The sequence below is a fragment of the Anoplophora glabripennis genome, unplaced genomic scaffold, assembly GCF_000390285.2.
Source record: "Anoplophora glabripennis isolate ALB-LARVAE unplaced genomic scaffold, Agla_2.0 scaffold295, whole genome shotgun sequence".
Classification (NCBI taxonomy): Eukaryota; Metazoa; Arthropoda; class Insecta; order Coleoptera; family Cerambycidae; genus Anoplophora; species Anoplophora glabripennis.
In genome coordinates, this window is record NW_019416400.1 from 205,525 (window position 1) to 224,212 (window position 18,688).

Consider the following 18,688-nt stretch of genomic DNA (forward strand, 5'->3'; position numbering starts at 1 on the left):
ATGTCGGGAACTATTTGGTAGATATAAACTCTTAACCCTTTTTGGCCTTTATGTGTTTGAGATATGTTTGTTTGTGTTTAATAATAAATCTAAGTTTTTAGCTAACTGTGACGTCCATAACATAAACACTAGAATAAAGAATGATTTGCGTATCCCTCATTCTAGAGTAAATATTACTTTTAAAGCTCCAAGTCGGATTGGTGCCAAAGTGTTCAACAATCTTCCGGAAAATATAAAAAATATTAAAAGTGTAAATGCTTTTAAATTCAATCTAAAATTGTATCTTGTTGAAAAGTGCTTATATAGTACCGCAGACTTTTATACCTAATCAAGCATTACTTGTAACGTTTATTTACTCTTTTTTATATTATGTTTTATATATTTTATGTTTTTTTATATATATAACGTGTGTTTAAATATTTGTTAAAATGTAATTTCTGTTTTTTACAACTTGATCTGACGTTTCTTATACACTTTTTATGTCTCAAAGAATAAAATATCTATCTATCTATCTATCTATCTCATTAAATCAAATCTAAATCTCATAAGATGATTAGACTGGTATTTTTGCGAAACGTTATTTCTCCATTGATATTTTCATGTGTGGTTCTATTTTATTATAAGGTTGGGTTTCCCAAGTTTCCTCCTTTCGGTTCCGTGTTCTTGTTCTTTGTTCTTGTTCTTTGTTAGGTTTATTTCACTTTGACATTCTACTCTACTATCTTTATCAGAGAGCACAGAATAAATTATATCTGATTTTCACGCATTTATCTCATGATAACTCTCTTTATCCGTAACCATCAATTTTTTCTACATTGTCATTAAATATGTCTACAAATCATTCACTATTACAATTATTCCAATACTGACCTGTCCCTGCAATCTGTGTACAGAGGAAATACCGTCCACATGTACAAAATTCCATGAAATTCAATTTAACGAGATTACATCTCGCATCTTGCCTAAACCAAGCATTAAATGTTGAACTCTTCCTGATAACAAATTTCGAGCAATGTGTTTAACCAATTTAGCAACAGCTATCAGAAGCAGAGAGCGATTCCAGCCTAGGGTGATATAAATGCAGCGCCTGATAATTTAAATACAGTGGGAGAGTGAAGTACGGTGCGGCGAGTATTCCACCAAGTACTTATTAAATTATCAGGGTACGTGATACATCGTCAGCAAGCGATAATAACAGAAAGGTCCCGCCAGAAGAGAATAAAAGGCGGCGATAACAAAAATTCAAATTCCCGTCCCTTGTATATATAAAGACTGATTTATTGGCGATAGCAAATCAGTGCTGCTGTCGCTCGTTAAATTATAGTTTATTGTGTTTTGTGATAACGGTGATTGTGGTTCTGGATTTGTGTTGTCGTGATTCTCCTTGTACAAGATGACGACGCCTAATGGGGAGACTAGCAATGGCAAAATAAAAAAAGAAAAGCTGCCTCACTACTACGAGGATGAGCAGATTAATACTTACTTTTCCAAGAACAAAGTGAGGATTCCCGAGACTGAGAAGGTATAGTAATTTGTTTTTTGTTAAAAAAATTATGCAAGACTTTTTTCATCATGAACTGTCGTTATGACAAAATTGTGATTTTGACATATATTTAGCATTTCTTTGTCAAATTATGAATTTCAGCTACTGATTTTTTTTTGCTTAAAAAAGTATTTGGAAATAAAAATATGGACTAGGGAATAATTAAATAATTTATTTTTAACGTTTTTTGAAAGTTATAACTAAGTGCGAAATAATTCTGGAAACAAGAAACATTTCTAAGAATCTTTGACAGGAAAAAATTTTTCATTAATTATCAAATAAGATATATCTGCTTTACTGTTTAACAACTTGAAAAAATTGAGGTCAATTTAAATGAGGCAGTATTTTGACTGAAATAATTTGATCTTTTAAGAATTGTATAAAGGTCAAATTTATATTAGTTTGGATATCACATTTTGCGTTATCTCAAATGAAATAAATTAGAAATATCAACTTTAAATGTAAATTACTTTTACTAAATTAGTATCACAGATTAGGGATTACTGTTAAATATCAATGTTAAAAATGAAAACAAAATTACCCTCAAATAAAATATCATTTTATAAGTTTTTTTAATTATACAACTGTAAATTTTAGGTATTGCACTTTTTCTTTATCTTAAAAGGTATTCAAATAATTCAAAAAAGTAATACACAAAATCTATTAAATATTTTTATTTCATCCATATTAATTACACAGATAAAAATAATTTGTCAAAAATATTTAAAAAAACACACTTATCATTTATATAATTAAACAATGTAATCTTTTTTATTGGTACTTTCCATATGGATTCAATGAACAAAAAAAAATCGACTTTTCGATTTTTTTAAACTTTGGGATCTTAATCTACTTTGAATTTTATGATACCCGTATTTTTTTTATTTCCCGACAACAAATTTTTGCAGTTCTTTGGCGCCAAATTTACATCCTGACAGCGTTATTCGGAAAATGAAAATGCATATTTTTTTCAACTGGCCGTCATTTTGACCACAATCATCCTATCGAAACGTTTTTTCAAAATATAACAGAATTTCATCGGGTTTTATCTGTTTTTTTCAGAATTCAAATTGCTTTAAAACTTTCTGAGATACGTAAATGAGAAAAACGGAAAAAAGTAACTTTTTCCAAAATTGATTTTCTCAGGATTAATGTGCAATATTTGGTTCATAATAATTTAGATATTTAATAATGACAATATTAGTAGAAGTAGTTTTAAATATATAGTATTTTTAGTGATTAGTCATCGCTATTTACTTCTATAATAGAACTTGATTTAACAGCATACATTATCTATAAAAAACAAATACAAAAAAAATAATTCCAAAATAAATACAATAAAGAAAATCCCACTCTAGGACCTGTTTCATTTTGCTTATATTAAAAGACGATTTTTTTAAGAATGTTTCTAAGAAAAGAAAGCACTTTTTTGATTTAAAAATAAGAAGAACTCAAAAAACTAAAAGTAATTTTTTTTATATTTTTATATTTGAAAAATTTTTCCCTAAACATTCAAATGCTCATAACTTCCTGTGGAGTTGACATAAAAATTTGAAAAAACTCATGAAAGCTACTCTAAGTGGGTAGGTACTAAATAATACCACAAAAATCAGGAAAATTAAAAATGGTCGGGTCACGACCTCAGTATTTAGCATGGAATGTCCAATATTTACTTTAGCCGAAATTCTCGGGAATATTAATAACTTTCCAAGTTGCTGTACAGCGATTAGAACAAACCGCTATCGACACACAGAAATAAGGCTTTACAATGGTTTGCCACTTTCCGTTAGACAGCTCACGATGACGCATTTCAAAACAGAAATTAAAAAGCATTTGCGTAAAAAAATTTTTTATTACGATGCCGATGCAAGAATATTTAAACATTTAGTTTAGCCATAATGGCTAAAAGTTTCTAAATTGTTTAAAAATTTTAATTTTTATTCTTGAATGTTTCTTTCTTATATTTTACTCACAAACGTGTACCTATGTTTTTTTATCTCAAAATGTGTATCTTTGATTTGCCATAAACCTGTATTTTCTATGTAATGTGGTTATATAGTAAATTCTGTTTTATTCTGTTCTGTTCCGTTCCGTTCCGTTCCATTCCCTTTCATTCCATTCCATTCCATTCCATTCTATTCTATGCTATTCTATTCTATTATATTCCTTTCTGCGCTATTATATTCTATTCTAGTATGGTTGACCTTAACTTTAGTTTGTAATAAACCGTACTTATGTACTAATCTTAAAAACCCTGTATGTTTAAAACTTTGTAGAAACTTTCTTTATTAATTTGCAGTTAAAGTCTATCGATTTAACAATTTATATTTCTCTTAAAATATCAATTTTCTATTAATCATTGTTTGTACTAATATCAGATTTGTTCCTGCAGATTCTGGAAAACAATCGTTTATCTACTTGAAATGAAAAATATAAAGAGTAATATTTACAATTTTACTTGCTGATATAAAGGTTAACGCACCAACGATGCTTTTGTTTTCTAAAATCACAGGAAAACAGTAAGATATCTATGAAAGATATAATATTTTATTATATTTATCATTAAAATCTAATGCGATGCACGCTCATTTGGCAAGGCGACTAGAAGATAAATGTTTATTTAATATTTTATTATCTTCAATTAAAGCTACTAAGTGACTTCTTTGTGTGTTAAGTTTCGTTTGTTGCTAACAACTTTTGAACGTCACCCATTTAATAGATAAGGGATAAGGTTTTCTAATAATCTTCAACAACAAATCCCACAAAATAAAATAAAGATTATAAATAATAACATAATGCCACATAAAGCCAGATAATTCATGCTTGTCTGTGAATTTGTAGCCCACTTTAGATAATAATAGTAGGTGTATTTATTTTATTAAATTTGGATAGAATTTTCATTACTTTTGTTGTGATTCTATAAAGCATGAAATTCTGTTAAAATTTCACATTCATATCAATGAAGAAAAACCTAAAGTTGATTGTCATTATCCCAAATTGTTTTAACAAGTCATTTTGTTGTTATTCAGTATTTTCTATATTTCGTCACCCAGGGATTATGTTGTTCTATATCCACTTTCGGCCGTATGTGTGTTATATACATCATTTTATTCAGAATTTCGACCTTGTTCTATATTTGTCTAAAGGATGGAAACTGATGCATTTCTGGTTGCCTAAATTGTACCGAAAAATGGTAGAAAACAGCCCTTTTTTATTCCAATATATCTTTTTAAATCAATGGAAGAAAGTAGTAAAATTTCATATCACATTTGGTAAAGTATAAATGAAGACAGTAAAGCAAAAATTAATTGGGATAGGTAAATAATTCGTGAGAAATTAGTTTCTAAATATGAAGGTATTTTGGACTTTTACAAAGAAACGATTATTTCTTCATAGTATTATAGAATTATGCAATTTTTTATATAGTTGTCTTTAAATAAATAAACTGATTAGACTTTATTTCATAGTTTGTTCATCACTTTATTATTTAAAAAGTTATATTGGAATAAAATTATTAAAAAATATTCATTCATGAATAGCATTATCTCCGACTTTTAATTCGCTTGATTTGTAATAGATGTCGCACTAGTAAAAATTTATTTATGAATGGACTCGGGTTATTTTTAACGAACAGCTGTTGTATGTGGTTAATTTGGTATAACCTGATTCTGAATTGGTAGTCATGGTTTCTGTTAATTGATACGTAAATATTTAAAGAATGTCATGATCATTTTAGATATATTTTTGTATAAAAGTATATAAGTAACAGTGCAAGTCCATACTATTATATAATTTTAGAAAATATGAAATATAAACAATTTTTAGTTTATTTAAAACCATAATTTATAATTAATATACCTATATTAGTATCTACGGTTAGTGGATAAGAGGGAAAACATTTTTATTTTCTATTCTACTAGAAAAAGTAATTCGTGACAAAAAATATTTTGCTTTTTAATTGAATATGTTTGTCATGAAAAACTGTAATTTATATATATACAGGGTGATCAGAAATTTAACAAAATTAATAACGTTGAAGAATAAACTGCTTTTGTTTTTGATAATATAAAAAAATGTTAATAAGAAAAGTTGTTCATAACGGAAAGTTATGTTATAATTACGATTTGTGAATAAAGCGGCTTACTTTGGTATAAACAGAAATGGAAAATATTATATTTTTAATAATTAATATTAAGTAATTCTTGATAAAAAAAATTCGCATATTAATATAAATAGAATTTTAATTGTGAATATACATAATAATGAGAAAATATAAAAAATATGTACGATATACTTATTTTGTCCAAAAAATGTGTAAAGAATTATGTACAAAAGGACGATTTGAGACTAAATTTTTTTTATGAGAAATAGGTATTCAGTTCACTTCACTTGAAAAAATAGTTGTAGGTACTTTAATACCTCCAATATAAACAGAAATTCTGTGGAACAGTGTAGTTTAATAAATATGTAAATAAATGAAAGTAATAAAGAAATAAATAGAATAGGTACAGTAGAACAGGAAAAAATTTAAAAAATCATAAAATAAAATTATTTCTTTTTATTAATTTGAGCTTCTATAATATATTCTGGATCCATACATCTTTTTCCCTGTGGAATATTTTTGTATATTATTTCTGGTAGTATACAATTTTTATAAAATTGTTCCAAATTTGTTGCCATTGATTTTTTCCATAATTCTTCATCTTTCTTAATTTGTTCTACATAGAGCGGGTTGTTTTCACCACTATAGGTATATTACGAAATAACATATAGACTTCTTCCGGTTATATTTAACTGTCTCTGTATCTGAAAGTAAGAAAAGAATTTTACCAGATAATATTCGTTATAAACATAGATAATTATACATTTTTACCTATTATGCTTTTGATTTACCATAATGATATATCTAGTCATATACAGGGTGTCCCGAAATAAATGCAACAAAGTTTGGTCAGAAATTCTTAAGAGAAATTTAAGGGACCCTTTTTTTTATTTTTGATAAGTGCGGCCCCCTTTCGGAGATATAGCCCCCTGAAACAAGCCCCCAATTGTGATTTTTTTACAACTACTGATCATGTCTCCATAAGCTCCCGATGATGGTTAATGACAACTGTCATTGAATAAAATTGATTGTTTATTGCGAATGCCAACCACCTACGATTAACACTTTAAAATTTCATATGAACCTCGATATGCATCCAATCACATTTAGCCATTTTTTCGAAAAACGCTGCTTTTTTCGAAAAAATTTTTCAAAAAAGTTTTTAAATTCCCTGGAGTTTCTAAGGGGCTCCTAATTTTTTTAAAAACAAATATGCAACTAAAGTTCGGTGGCCCCAAAAGCAAGGGGGCCCCCGAAAAAGTGTCTTGTGGGGGCCCCTTGCCAAAAAGCTTATCAGCATCGCATTCTACATGTCATAAAATCCCTGTGTACCAAATTTGGTGGTTCTTGTGCGATAGAGCTCTGAGATATAAAAAAAATTAAATTTTTAGGGGCTTGTTTCAGGGGGCTATATCTCCGAAAGGGGGCCGCACTTATCAAAAATAAAAAATACGGGTCCTTTAAATTTCTCTTAAGAATTTCTGACCAAATTTTGTTGCATTTATTTCGGGACACCCTGTATAGGGTGCCACAATAGTGCGATAAAGTTTAGTATAACAGCCTGTAGTTAAACGCAAGAATAAAAGATAACAGCTCAAAGATCCATACAAGAAATAATTACATTCGCACCTATCCTAGTCCGAATCCATATAAGTACTAAAATGTAGAAAATAATAGGAAATAAAACTCTTAGTTGGCTGCAAATGTTATAAATTTGTACAACCACTTGCCATCCTCCTATTTTGTAAATATGTACATACATAATAATATGTAGAAGATAGAAAATAGAAATATTTTCAGAACAAACAACCGGCGGCCGCAAATTGGAGTTTTTATTATTTTATTACCCTTCTCTTTTATGAGATAGCAAGAGAGTGGGATGGACGTATAGGCCGGACAACTCATTATCGTGCACGTGTGCGTGCACCTGGCACTTTCTCGTTTCTTTTTAGGTGTATTTTGCCGGAATTTGAATGAATGAAATAATGGTACTATTTTTACTATAAACGTATTTCCTGTAGCGACATCTATATGAATATATATCAATTTCCGTGCTGTGTTGTTCCATAAACAAGATTTCAGTGTCTCATTTGTGCTACATTCACAAAGTAGATTTAAAATGAACTGTAATTTTGTCCCATATCCCCTATAATGCAGTTATGTTATAAGTTGGCCTATAAACCTTAAAATATACACGTATCTGCATCCAATTTATTTTGTTCTATATCCTACTGTCGTTTTAAATTGTTCCATATCCAACTTCGTAGCTGGAACTGCTTTTGTTCTACGTCCGACTTAACCTTACTTTTTCATGTGTTTTGGAGTTGAACAGTCTCTTAATTTTCAGCATTATTTTCCGGTATTTACGTGTTTTAGCTACAAAATATTATAAAATGGATATGACAAACGAATCTCTACCACCGTATAAACCTTCAGAGTGTCCAAGTGATGCATGGAAGTAAGTTAAAACTTATTATTTACCAATAATAATTTAAGTCGGTTGATTGACTGCATAGCCTGACTTGACTCTGCTTAAACGCATGCATGTAGAAAAGTAGTTTATAATAATTAATAATAAGGTTTTTTAATTGTTGTAGTCTGTTGGCAGAGTTATGCAATGAAGATTATACAACAAGTTTTAATAATGGTGTTGGTCATAATGATGGAGTTGATTTTGTGAATGGTGTTTGTGAAGGAAAAGAAAATGATCAAAATATAGAAAACTTAGACTTTCAAAAAATGGACGTTATCATTTTAGAAAACCTACCAGTACAAGAATTACAGGTATTAGGCACATGTGATATATTATCCGAAAATGCTACTCAATTGGAAACAACAGTTTTTTTAGAATCAACAAATTTTAACAATTCGAAGAATTAAGCAATAACAGTTTTGTGTGATATTTAAATAAGGGTTGTAATAAACTGATTAGTGAATAATCAGTAGGATATTGCAAAAATTTACTTTATTTATTACTTATAATATTTGACAGCATTAAAAATAATATTTTCATCTATAAAATTAATAAATGGCCGATACAACAAAAAAACAGTAAACAAAATTTACTCAACTGTTAATAATCTATTGTATACTGACTGGCGGTTTTTTTATTTTGAAATCTTATTCCGACAAATATTATAAACAGATATTTTTCCAATTTGTTGCTGATTATTTGCAATAAGAAATTGTACAAAATGCATTAAATACTGTTGATTAAAATTGTTGCTTTTTAATAAGTTCGTATTATTTTTTTTTCGCCAAATTGAAATAGTAATTGAGCAACCTATAGCTGTAATGGATGACGATGCTGTGACGCGTAAAAAAACAAGGAAGAAAATGCGAACTCCGTCCAAATGGAAAAGAAATGTTAGAAAAGAAAAGCGACAACATGGTGATAAATATATAAATACCAAGGGCATTGTCAAACCGAAAAAATCTGTCGTTCTATCAAAAAGTTGCCATTCAAACAATTGTTATTTTAATTGTGAAAAAAAAATACTCCCTCCAGAAAGGGAGGAATTAAATAAACAATTTTGGGCTCTAGAACAGCAAAGCACATTTTTACTCAAAACACGTTCAACGAGTTATTGCAAAAAGAAAACGAACGGAAAAAGAAAATAGCAAAAAACATATTCTTATGAATACTCATTTGTTTATAATAACATAAAGATACACGTTTGTCAAGAGTTTTTTTGCAATACGTTGAATATTAGCAAAAATAGTATCTACTATTATTTTAAGAAAATGCGTAATACTGTTACAGATATACCAAGGAAGTCCTTATGGGGCCAACATGTAAAGAGAAATATACCAGAGGACATAAAAAAACAAGTTAGACAACATATTGAATCATTTCATTGCATGGAATCACATTACTGCAGAGCAAGTACATCGAAAAAATATCTGGATAGGGGCTTGAATCTCACTCGAATGTACAATTTATATTTACAAACTACAGAAAAACCAGTTGCATACCAAATGTATTCAGATATGTTTAATTATGAATACAACCTTGCATTTTTTAAACACAAGAAAGACCTTTGCGATCGCTGCGAAGCTTACAAAATCATAAAAAATCCAACTGAAGAAGAAAATGCGGTACAAAAAGAGCATGAACGGAGAAAACTTGTAGGGTATCAAGAAAGTGAACGAGACAAAACAAGATACAAAAAAGGAAATGCTGCACAAGCTTGTATATTAACTTTCGATTTACAGAATGTATTTTCCTTGCCAAAGGCCAATGTTGGACACTATTACTATCGTTCAAAATTGAACTGTTACAACCTAACTGCGCATTGCAATATTAATAACAATGTATATAACGCTACACACAGATTCCATTAGCTGAACGAGCTCTATATGAACATACAATAAACAAGGACTCAAGAAAAAAAGAAAATTAAATTCCAACTAATACATCCTCTACAAGTGATAAAAAACAGGATAGTACAATGAATCAAAGTAACATGAAAAATCAAACTAAAAATAAAATAAAGACGTCTGCAGAAGACAAAATATTCCAAAGTAGTGAAGTAATAAGTCACGGAATGAAAACTAGAAGTAAGAAAAAGACCAACGAAAAGGAAGGAGTATCAGAAAATGCACAAAAGCCTGTTAAGAAGGGAAAAAGTAACATTGATTTTAAAATAGTTAACATTTTCGCCATAATATTTTACTGTATTTATTTTCATTTATACATTAATAGTTTTTCTAAAAATAGTACGTACCTGTTAGGATGATAAAATGTACAAATATATATATATATATGTTTTAAATATGGTTGTATCTGTATAAATGTGTTGTGTGCTACATCCAATTCTAGAAATTTTATTAATTTTTTCATAACAAAACTACAACATTACTAAGTATTTTAATATTATAATAACAATTAACTAAAATATAGGATTTAAAATAAATAGTTGTATTTAAATTTCATAAGCTATTAATTAAACTAAATGGCAAAAACTCATTAATCTCGTTTTCTGGAAAACTTGTGAAAACGGATGTAGAACAACATAATCTCTAAGTGACGATTTGTCTCGCTTTCTTGATTCCGCTTTATTTTCCTCTATGATCAACAATAAAGTCTGCAAAATAAGAAACAGTAGTACAAATTTTAAAGGATGTTTGAAAATTTTCATTGTCAACGTTTGAGTACGCCTGTTCAGAAAGTCACCGAACCTTTTAAATTACTCTCTAATGGAGATATTTAATGATATGGGGTGTGGGTAACCACATGTCCTTGGATTGTTGATGTCTCATTTAGTTTTCGTGATATTGTTATTTGAGTGCAACATGTTTATGTGTTAGTGACAATTTTTGAAATGTGCGATATTCTAGAACAACGATGCAACGTAAAATTTTGCGAGAAAGTGGGGAAAACTTTCACGGAAACGTTACAATTTTTAAAACAAGCTTACAGAGATTATGTTACGAATGGTTTTCACTAATTAAAAGTGGTCGTCAGTTAATTAAAGATGTTCCTCGACCAGAAAAGCTTTTGGCTTCAACTGATGGCTTCCACGTTCAGAAAGTCAAAGATCTGGTGCATGCAAATCATCGATTGACTGTCAGAGTGATTTCAGAAGAGGTTAGCATCTCAATTGGGTCATGCTATGAAATTTTGACTGAAAAATTGTACACGCATCAAGTTGCAGCAAAGTTGTTCCTCGTTTGACGACGAACAACAATAGAAAATCTTGTGGACGTGCTTCGGCAACTCCTCGAACAATCCAAAGACGATGAAACATTCATTCAAAGGATCATGACGGGAGACGAAAACTAAGTTTACGACTACGACATTGAGACAAAGGTTCAATCATCACAATGGATTTGGTAAAGGATCTCCATGTTTGAAGAAAACAGGTCAGTCTCGATCCAATGTCAAATTGACGCTCACTGTTTTTTCAACTTTAATCGAATCGTACATTTTTAATTCCTGCCTTAAGGTGAAACAGTGAACTGTGTGAAACTGGGATCTCCTAGATCTATGTTATGAAGGTGTTTCCACTTTTCCACAGCAATAGGGACGTTTGGCATGTCGAAACAAATTTTGGGTATTACTAAAACATCAGTGTTAAATACTGGAGGAACTCGACCACGAGGTCGAATTTGACTTGATATTCAACTGAAGTAGAAGCTGATGAAGACATTTGTCCTAGACCGAAAATAGCGCGAGATATTCTTTGTGTGTTTGACGTTTGACACAAGTTTATATAATAAAGTTTTTTCGACTTTCTTCGTCAATCAGAACGCGAACTTTTTGATAAAATCCTCAAGAGTCTAATATTTGAACAATAGCTGTTGGAAGTAAATTGGTAGTATTATTGGAAGCGACAAGACTAGTAATCGAATTAACTTGCTCTGAATGAGGACTACTAATAGAAATATGATTTGTGACAACTCATGGCTGAGCTTTGTCTATTCGTCAGTTTTGTGCCAAAAATCAGATTACTGTCTTCCCTCACACTCCATAGGGAGGAAAGTATATTTGAAAAAAACAAGGGCCAAAAATTGTACAAAATTTAAAATAAAATTGGTAAAAATAAAGTTCGGTTATTTCCTGCACATACCTCGTATCTTGTTAGCGTTTTACAGTTGCAATTATTTAAAATCGGAGTAGAGGTTTTTTTTCCTTTAAAGATTATACTCAAATATCTTGCCTCGTAGCTTACTTTCGAAAGTTGTATTTTAATACAATTTAAGTTAATACATGCTTTTACACTGAACGATAGGTAATAAAATTCCATTTGATGAATGACTAATGAGGTATCAGGAAGACAGGATGATTATCAATTCAAAAACTCATTAACTGAATCACTTAATGTGTGGTTGCTCTATCAAGTCGTTACGAACTCGAGCCTACATTATTAACAACAAGGCATTAAGTAATCAGCAGCTACTTATCTGGTACTTTCCTAAAATGAGTGTCGTAAACGTTATGCGCACGATGATTACCAAGTCGTCGTATACCAGGCATTAACTAATACTGTCGTTTTATTAATGAAAATAAAAGTATATTATATTTTTAAATAAATAAGTTTTTATATCATTATCTACTTTGTGGTATGTGGCCATATCAGTGATTTCTAGTGTACAGGGTTATTCATATAACATTTTACCAACTTAACATTTTTATTTTTTGAGTTAGACAAAAGTAGTTAACATGAAAGTTGTAGGGAATGTTTCTGTGAGTTTAATGAGTTTATGAAAATAGAAGTTATACATGGCGTTCCAAAGATACGAAGCAAACTTTTGTTTTTTAAATGGAACACCCTGTATAAAATTCGATTTTCGGAATCTGTGCCTCTACCTGATTCCAATAATGTGTATACGTTGTAGATTTACTTAATAATTTGCTCAATATTCTGCTTTGAAAGACTGAATCTCGCCATGAAAAAATGTTTTCATAGAACCGAAGATTTGATACATGTAACACTATTTTCCCTACTCCTTTGAAAATGGTGTATAACTTTCATAGTTTTTATGAAAAAAAATTATATTGTTGAATGATATCTTTCTTGAGAGAAGAATGCCATGCGCATTAGACACGAGTCTGCACGAAGGTTCCCCGCAAGACATTTACCTCATAAAATATACAGGGTGTTAGTAAATAAGTGCGACAAATTTCAGGGGGTGATTCTACATAAGAAATTAATGGCAGTTTGCTTATAAACGTATATCCGCAAATGATTCGTTTTCCGAGATACGGGGTGTCAGTTTTTCTTAAAAACTGACGATTTAATTTATTGCTCTGAAACCGGTCGAGATGTGCAAATTAAATTTGGTGGGTTTTAAGAGGTAGTTATTGCGCATTTTTTGACACGAAATTAAAAATTTTATGTTCATCATTGGCGCGCGTACTGGTAATAATCTCAATTTTTTAAAGAAAAAAATGGTACGCCACTGAGATATTACAATTAAAAATCATTTTTGAATTCCTCGTTCAATTTGTGACAAAAAATCTCACTTGCCATTTCTTCGTATGGGGCGCAGATTTAATGCAAAAAAATAAAACATCTTAACGCGTATTTTTTATTTCTTTAATACATTACCTAGTAGGCTACAGGCAACATTTGTCTGTTAAATACGAATATTTTTAAGAAATGTCAAATTAGCGTTTCGTCATTATTAATTTATTAAGCTTTTAGTGTGCTATAACATTAGTGTTAATAAGTAATTAATTTTTCTTTTATCGAAAAGAATGGAAAATTTTACAAATGGGGAATTGTCAGACATGCATTTTGTCTATGGTCGAAGTAATGGAAATGGCCGGCAAGCTCGACGATTGTATGCTGAGTTGTATCCAGGACATAGGGTACCTCATCAAACAATATTTGCTCGCCTTCATCAACGTTTGCGCGAAAATGGTTCATTTAAGAAACAAACGGTTGACTGTGGGCGCCCTCGAGAAATACGAACTGTGCAACTAGAAGAAGCAGTTTTCGAGTTAATTGCGGAGTCACCTGAAACAGGTACTCGAAGAATTGCCAATATATTGAATGTAAGCAACTTCACTGTATTTAAAATTCTTAAAGAACAGCAATTGTATCCGTTTCATATTGAACGTGTGCAAGCTCTACTACCTACAGACTTTTCTCCACGCCTATTGTTTTGCCAATGGATTAATCATCAAATCGCTCAAATTCCTAATTTTTTAAATGCCGTTTTGTTTACTGACGAAGCTACTTTTGAACGACAGTGTATACGAAATGTCCATAACAATCACGTATGGGCTGAAGAAAACCCCCATGGAATCTTTAAAGCTCATTTTCAGCATCAGTTTTCCGTAAATGTATGGCTTGGGGTAATTGATGATCATTTAATCGGTCCATATTTCCTCCCACAACGACTAACAGGCGAATTTTATCTTAATTTCCTACAGCAAGAGTTACCTGTTCTTCTTGAAGAAATTCCTCTACAGCTGAGACAACACCTATGGTACATGCATGATGGTGCAACAAGCCCATTTTAGCATTAATGTACGTAATCACTTAGACACAGTATATCCAAATCGTTGGATAGGTAGGGGAGGTACGGAATATTATAAATCCCCTTGAATTTTGCATTTCGGGTTTTCTTAAGTCATTAGTTTATTCCACTCCCGTTGAAAATGTTGATGACCTGAGGAATCGAATTATAGTCGGCTGCGAGACAATAAGAAATATACCAGGAATATTTGCGCGAATACGACAATCAATGAGGCGAAGAGATGTCACGTCTGAGGGAGGTCATTATGAACATTTGTTGTAGCTTTGCGCCTTTTCAAAATTTTATTAGTGTTATTTTCTGTTATTGTTCTGGTTTAATATTATTGTATTAGATAGTTCTCGATAATGTATTAAAGAAATAAAAAATACGCGTTAAGATGTTTTATTTTTTTGCATCAAAATGGCGCCCCATACGATGAAAAGGCAAGAGAGATTTTTGTCACAAATTGAACGAGGAATTCAAAAATGATTTTTAATTTGTAATATCTCAGTGGCGTCCCATTTTTTTCTTTAAAAAAAGTGGAGATTATTACCCGTATGCGAGCCAATAATGAACATAAAATTTTTAATTTCATGTCAAAAAATGCGCAATAACTACCTCTTAAAACCCACCAAATTTCATTTGCACATCTCGACCGGTTTCAGAGCAATAAATTAAATCGTAAGTTTTTAAGGAAAACTTTGACACCCCGTATCTCGGAAAACGAATCATTTGCGGACATACGTTTATAAGCAAACTGCCATTATTTTCTCATGTAGAATCACCCCCTAAAATTTGTCGCACTTATTTACTAACACCCTGTATATCAGATATATCTACAACAAATGGAGAAATACTGGTACGGTAAAAAATAAGGAAGAAAGAATTAAGGCATTTGGAAATATCCTGGAGTTCGATTCAGAGAGTATTAAAAGTAAACAAATATAAACCACATTGTTATCGCCTGATACAAAAATTATATGGAAATGACACTAATAGGAAGAACGAGTTTTGCCAAATAATGCTGGATAGATATTTACAAAATGAAGAATTTATAGGCTCGTAATGCTGCTATTGACACTATTACATTGCCGCAACAACAACTATTACTACTTCTACTGTTACTACTACAATTACTATTACTAACTATCACCAGCGTCAACGGAACTACTACTACTACTACTATTACCATTCTATCTTGTGGACTGATGAGGCCACTTTTACAACAAGTGGCGTTTTTAATAGAAGGAATTCACATCACTGGGTGTCAGAAAATCCACACCAATATTCAGAGGCAAAACAGGTCCAGTATTTTATCTCTTTGATGAACTGGAATACATTGAACTTCTCAGATGAGAAATATGTAATTTGGTGAATGCTCTTAATGTGCAAAATATTGTCTGGCAGCAAGATGGCGCTCCAGCACACAGAGCAAATGCCGTTAAGCAGCACCTACACAATACCAACAGTACAATTTTGTGGCTTCCCCGAAGTCCACACTTAACCCCTATGGATTTTTTTCTCTGGGATACAAAAACAAATAAAATAAAAATAATGTAAATCAGCTGAAAGAAATATATCCCAGGAAATTCGCATTTTAAATGAATCAGGTCAAGAAATAATTTTAAGAGAAATTTAATTAAGAGGTATAGTTTGTCTTGCACATGATGGAGCAATTATTGAAAATTTATAATTTATGTATCGTTAATAAACTCTGAAGCATTGCGAGATTTAGTTTTTCAAAATAGAATATTGAGCAAATTGTTAAGTAAACGCACAATATATTATATATTGTTAGAATCAGGAAGAAGCAGAGATTCCGAAAATCGAATAATATACAGGGTGTTTCATATATAAAAAAACATTAGTTTGGTTCGTATCTATGGAACGCCCTGTATAATTTCAATTTTCATAAACTCATTAAACTCACAGAAAGATTCCCTACAACTTTTATCATAACTATTTTTGTCTAACTCAAAAAATAAAAGAGTTAAGGAGGGTAAAATGTTATATGAATAACCCTGTACAGGGAGTTTTGCGAGTAACTATCAGTAAATAGCTCGGTGGAAGATAGAAGACGTCGAGCTAATCAAGCTAAAACACCGCCATCTGCACCTTCTGAAGTCATTCCTTACATACAGGGTGTCCCAAGATGACGAGACGTTAGACATATTTCAGAGACTACTTCGTAAGTAAAATTTTTAGTGGAACTTACGTACTTAAACCAAAGGCAGTTTTAGAACTCATTATTTTCCGTTATGTAATTTCATAAAATTCTTTTCTATTCCAAAAAATATATCTTTGTTTTGTTTTCTCCCTGAATAGATTTTATATGTTAATAATTTTATAGCTACTTAAAAAAATTAATAAATATAAATAAATAATAAATTTGTTTTTTTTAGTCAGTATAATACGAATTGTTTGCTGTTTTTTAGCACTAATTACGCTCGACATAATTACAAACAATTAATGCATCAAAAGACAACTAAAATCGTAAAAGAAATCTCGTTCGATTACAGGTTCGATTGTAACAGCTCTAATTACACAGCCCCACAAAAAAAAGTGGCAGGTCCGAAAGACAAGACCATGGTATTCATATGGTTTTGGGGTCGCTGAATCCGATGTCCGGTGTCCGATTAACACGATTAGCTCTGGTTTAAGGTCAGTTCAAGGTCAAATATAGAAATCCAATTGACAACAAACTAAACCTACGTATCTATACGTTTTTGGGATCACTGAATCCGAATCCGGTGTCCGTTTGACTCGATCAGATCTGGCTTAAGTTTAGTTCAAGGTCAAATGTAGAGAATAAATTGCCAACCTAATCCGATGTCCGTTTGATCCGATTAGCTCTGGGTTAAGGTCTGTTCAAGGTCAAATGTAGACAATCAATTGCCAACAAAGTATACCTACATATCTATATGTTTTTGGGATCGCTGTATCCAAATCCGGTGTCCATTTGACCCTATAAGATCTGGGTTAAGGTCAGTATAAGGTCAAATGTAGAGAATCAATTGCCAACAAAGTAAATCTACTTATCCATGCGTTTTTGATGTTACTGAATCCGAATCCGGTGTTCGTTTGGCCCAACCAGGTCTGGGTTAAGTTTAGTTCAAGGTCAAATGTAGAAAATCAATTGCCAACAAAATAAACCAATACTACATATACGTTGGGGTCGCTGAATCCGAATTCGGGATCTATTTGATCCGACCAGGTATGCTAAAAACTCTCAAGTTCTAAACTCTAATCAAATAAGATTAAAGAAAGAAAACGTAACTCTGAGCCCGTGACTCTCGAGTTAATTGTTTTGACATGACAAAATTTTATTATTACTAAGCTTTAAACTCATGTGTCCGTTAATGCTTCATATACAGTGTAGGAAAGTACCGATGGTCTATCAGAAGTTACGTGAGAGCGATAAACTAAGCCATAGAAATCCATGTGATAGACAAGGATGGCTATAATAATGAAGGCGTCTAATAGTCAACGCCCATTTCGCCCTTCCACAAATAAGAAGTGGATCTTATTTGTGGAAGGGCGAAAAGGGCGGTGACTATGAGACGCCTTCGTTATAGCCATCCTTCTCTATCGCATGGATTTATATGGCTTACTTTATCGCTCTCACGTAACTTCAGATAGACCATCGGTACTTTCCTACCCTGTACATTAATTTACACAGTCAGTCCGTGTCGTTTGAGAATCTTAAGAACAGATTTTCAAGAGGAGGTTCTTTGCCTTGATGAATCACATGAAATCACTATATCCCGCAATTATGGTATCGAAACTATACTACTCACGATTGTGGTGTCGAACTGTTTTGCTGTCAAAAAATCTGCGAAGTTGATTTCTTTTTAGTTTTCTCGACTTTGATGGCAAATCTCGTTTTAACGACCAGTTAACTAGCTAAAGCTAAATCGACTAAGATATTTATATCCGATCTACCTTGGTACCGACACTCCATAATATATTGTTGAAATCTCTCTCCCCGTTCCTCACTGTAGTCAACCAAATTTTCTGGGAAATAATCCAAATGAGAATGTAAAAAAAGTAATTTAAGAAATCCTACACTATTT

General features: G+C 31.3%; 1 protein-coding gene across 1 annotated transcript in view; it reads left to right on the forward strand.

Moving 5' to 3' along the window:
- Positions 1-1,048: 1,048 nt before the first annotated feature.
- The window catches only part of LOC108907729 (protein Malvolio), a 48,238-nt gene continuing 30,598 nt past the window's right edge, over positions 1,049-18,688 (forward strand). Inside the window, exon 1 of the mRNA XM_018711527.1 lies at positions 1,049-1,522. Within this exon, the coding sequence (XP_018567043.1) occupies positions 1,394-1,522 (129 nt within the window). The 5' untranslated portion in view covers positions 1,049-1,393. The remainder of the gene's footprint in view (positions 1,523-18,688) is intronic.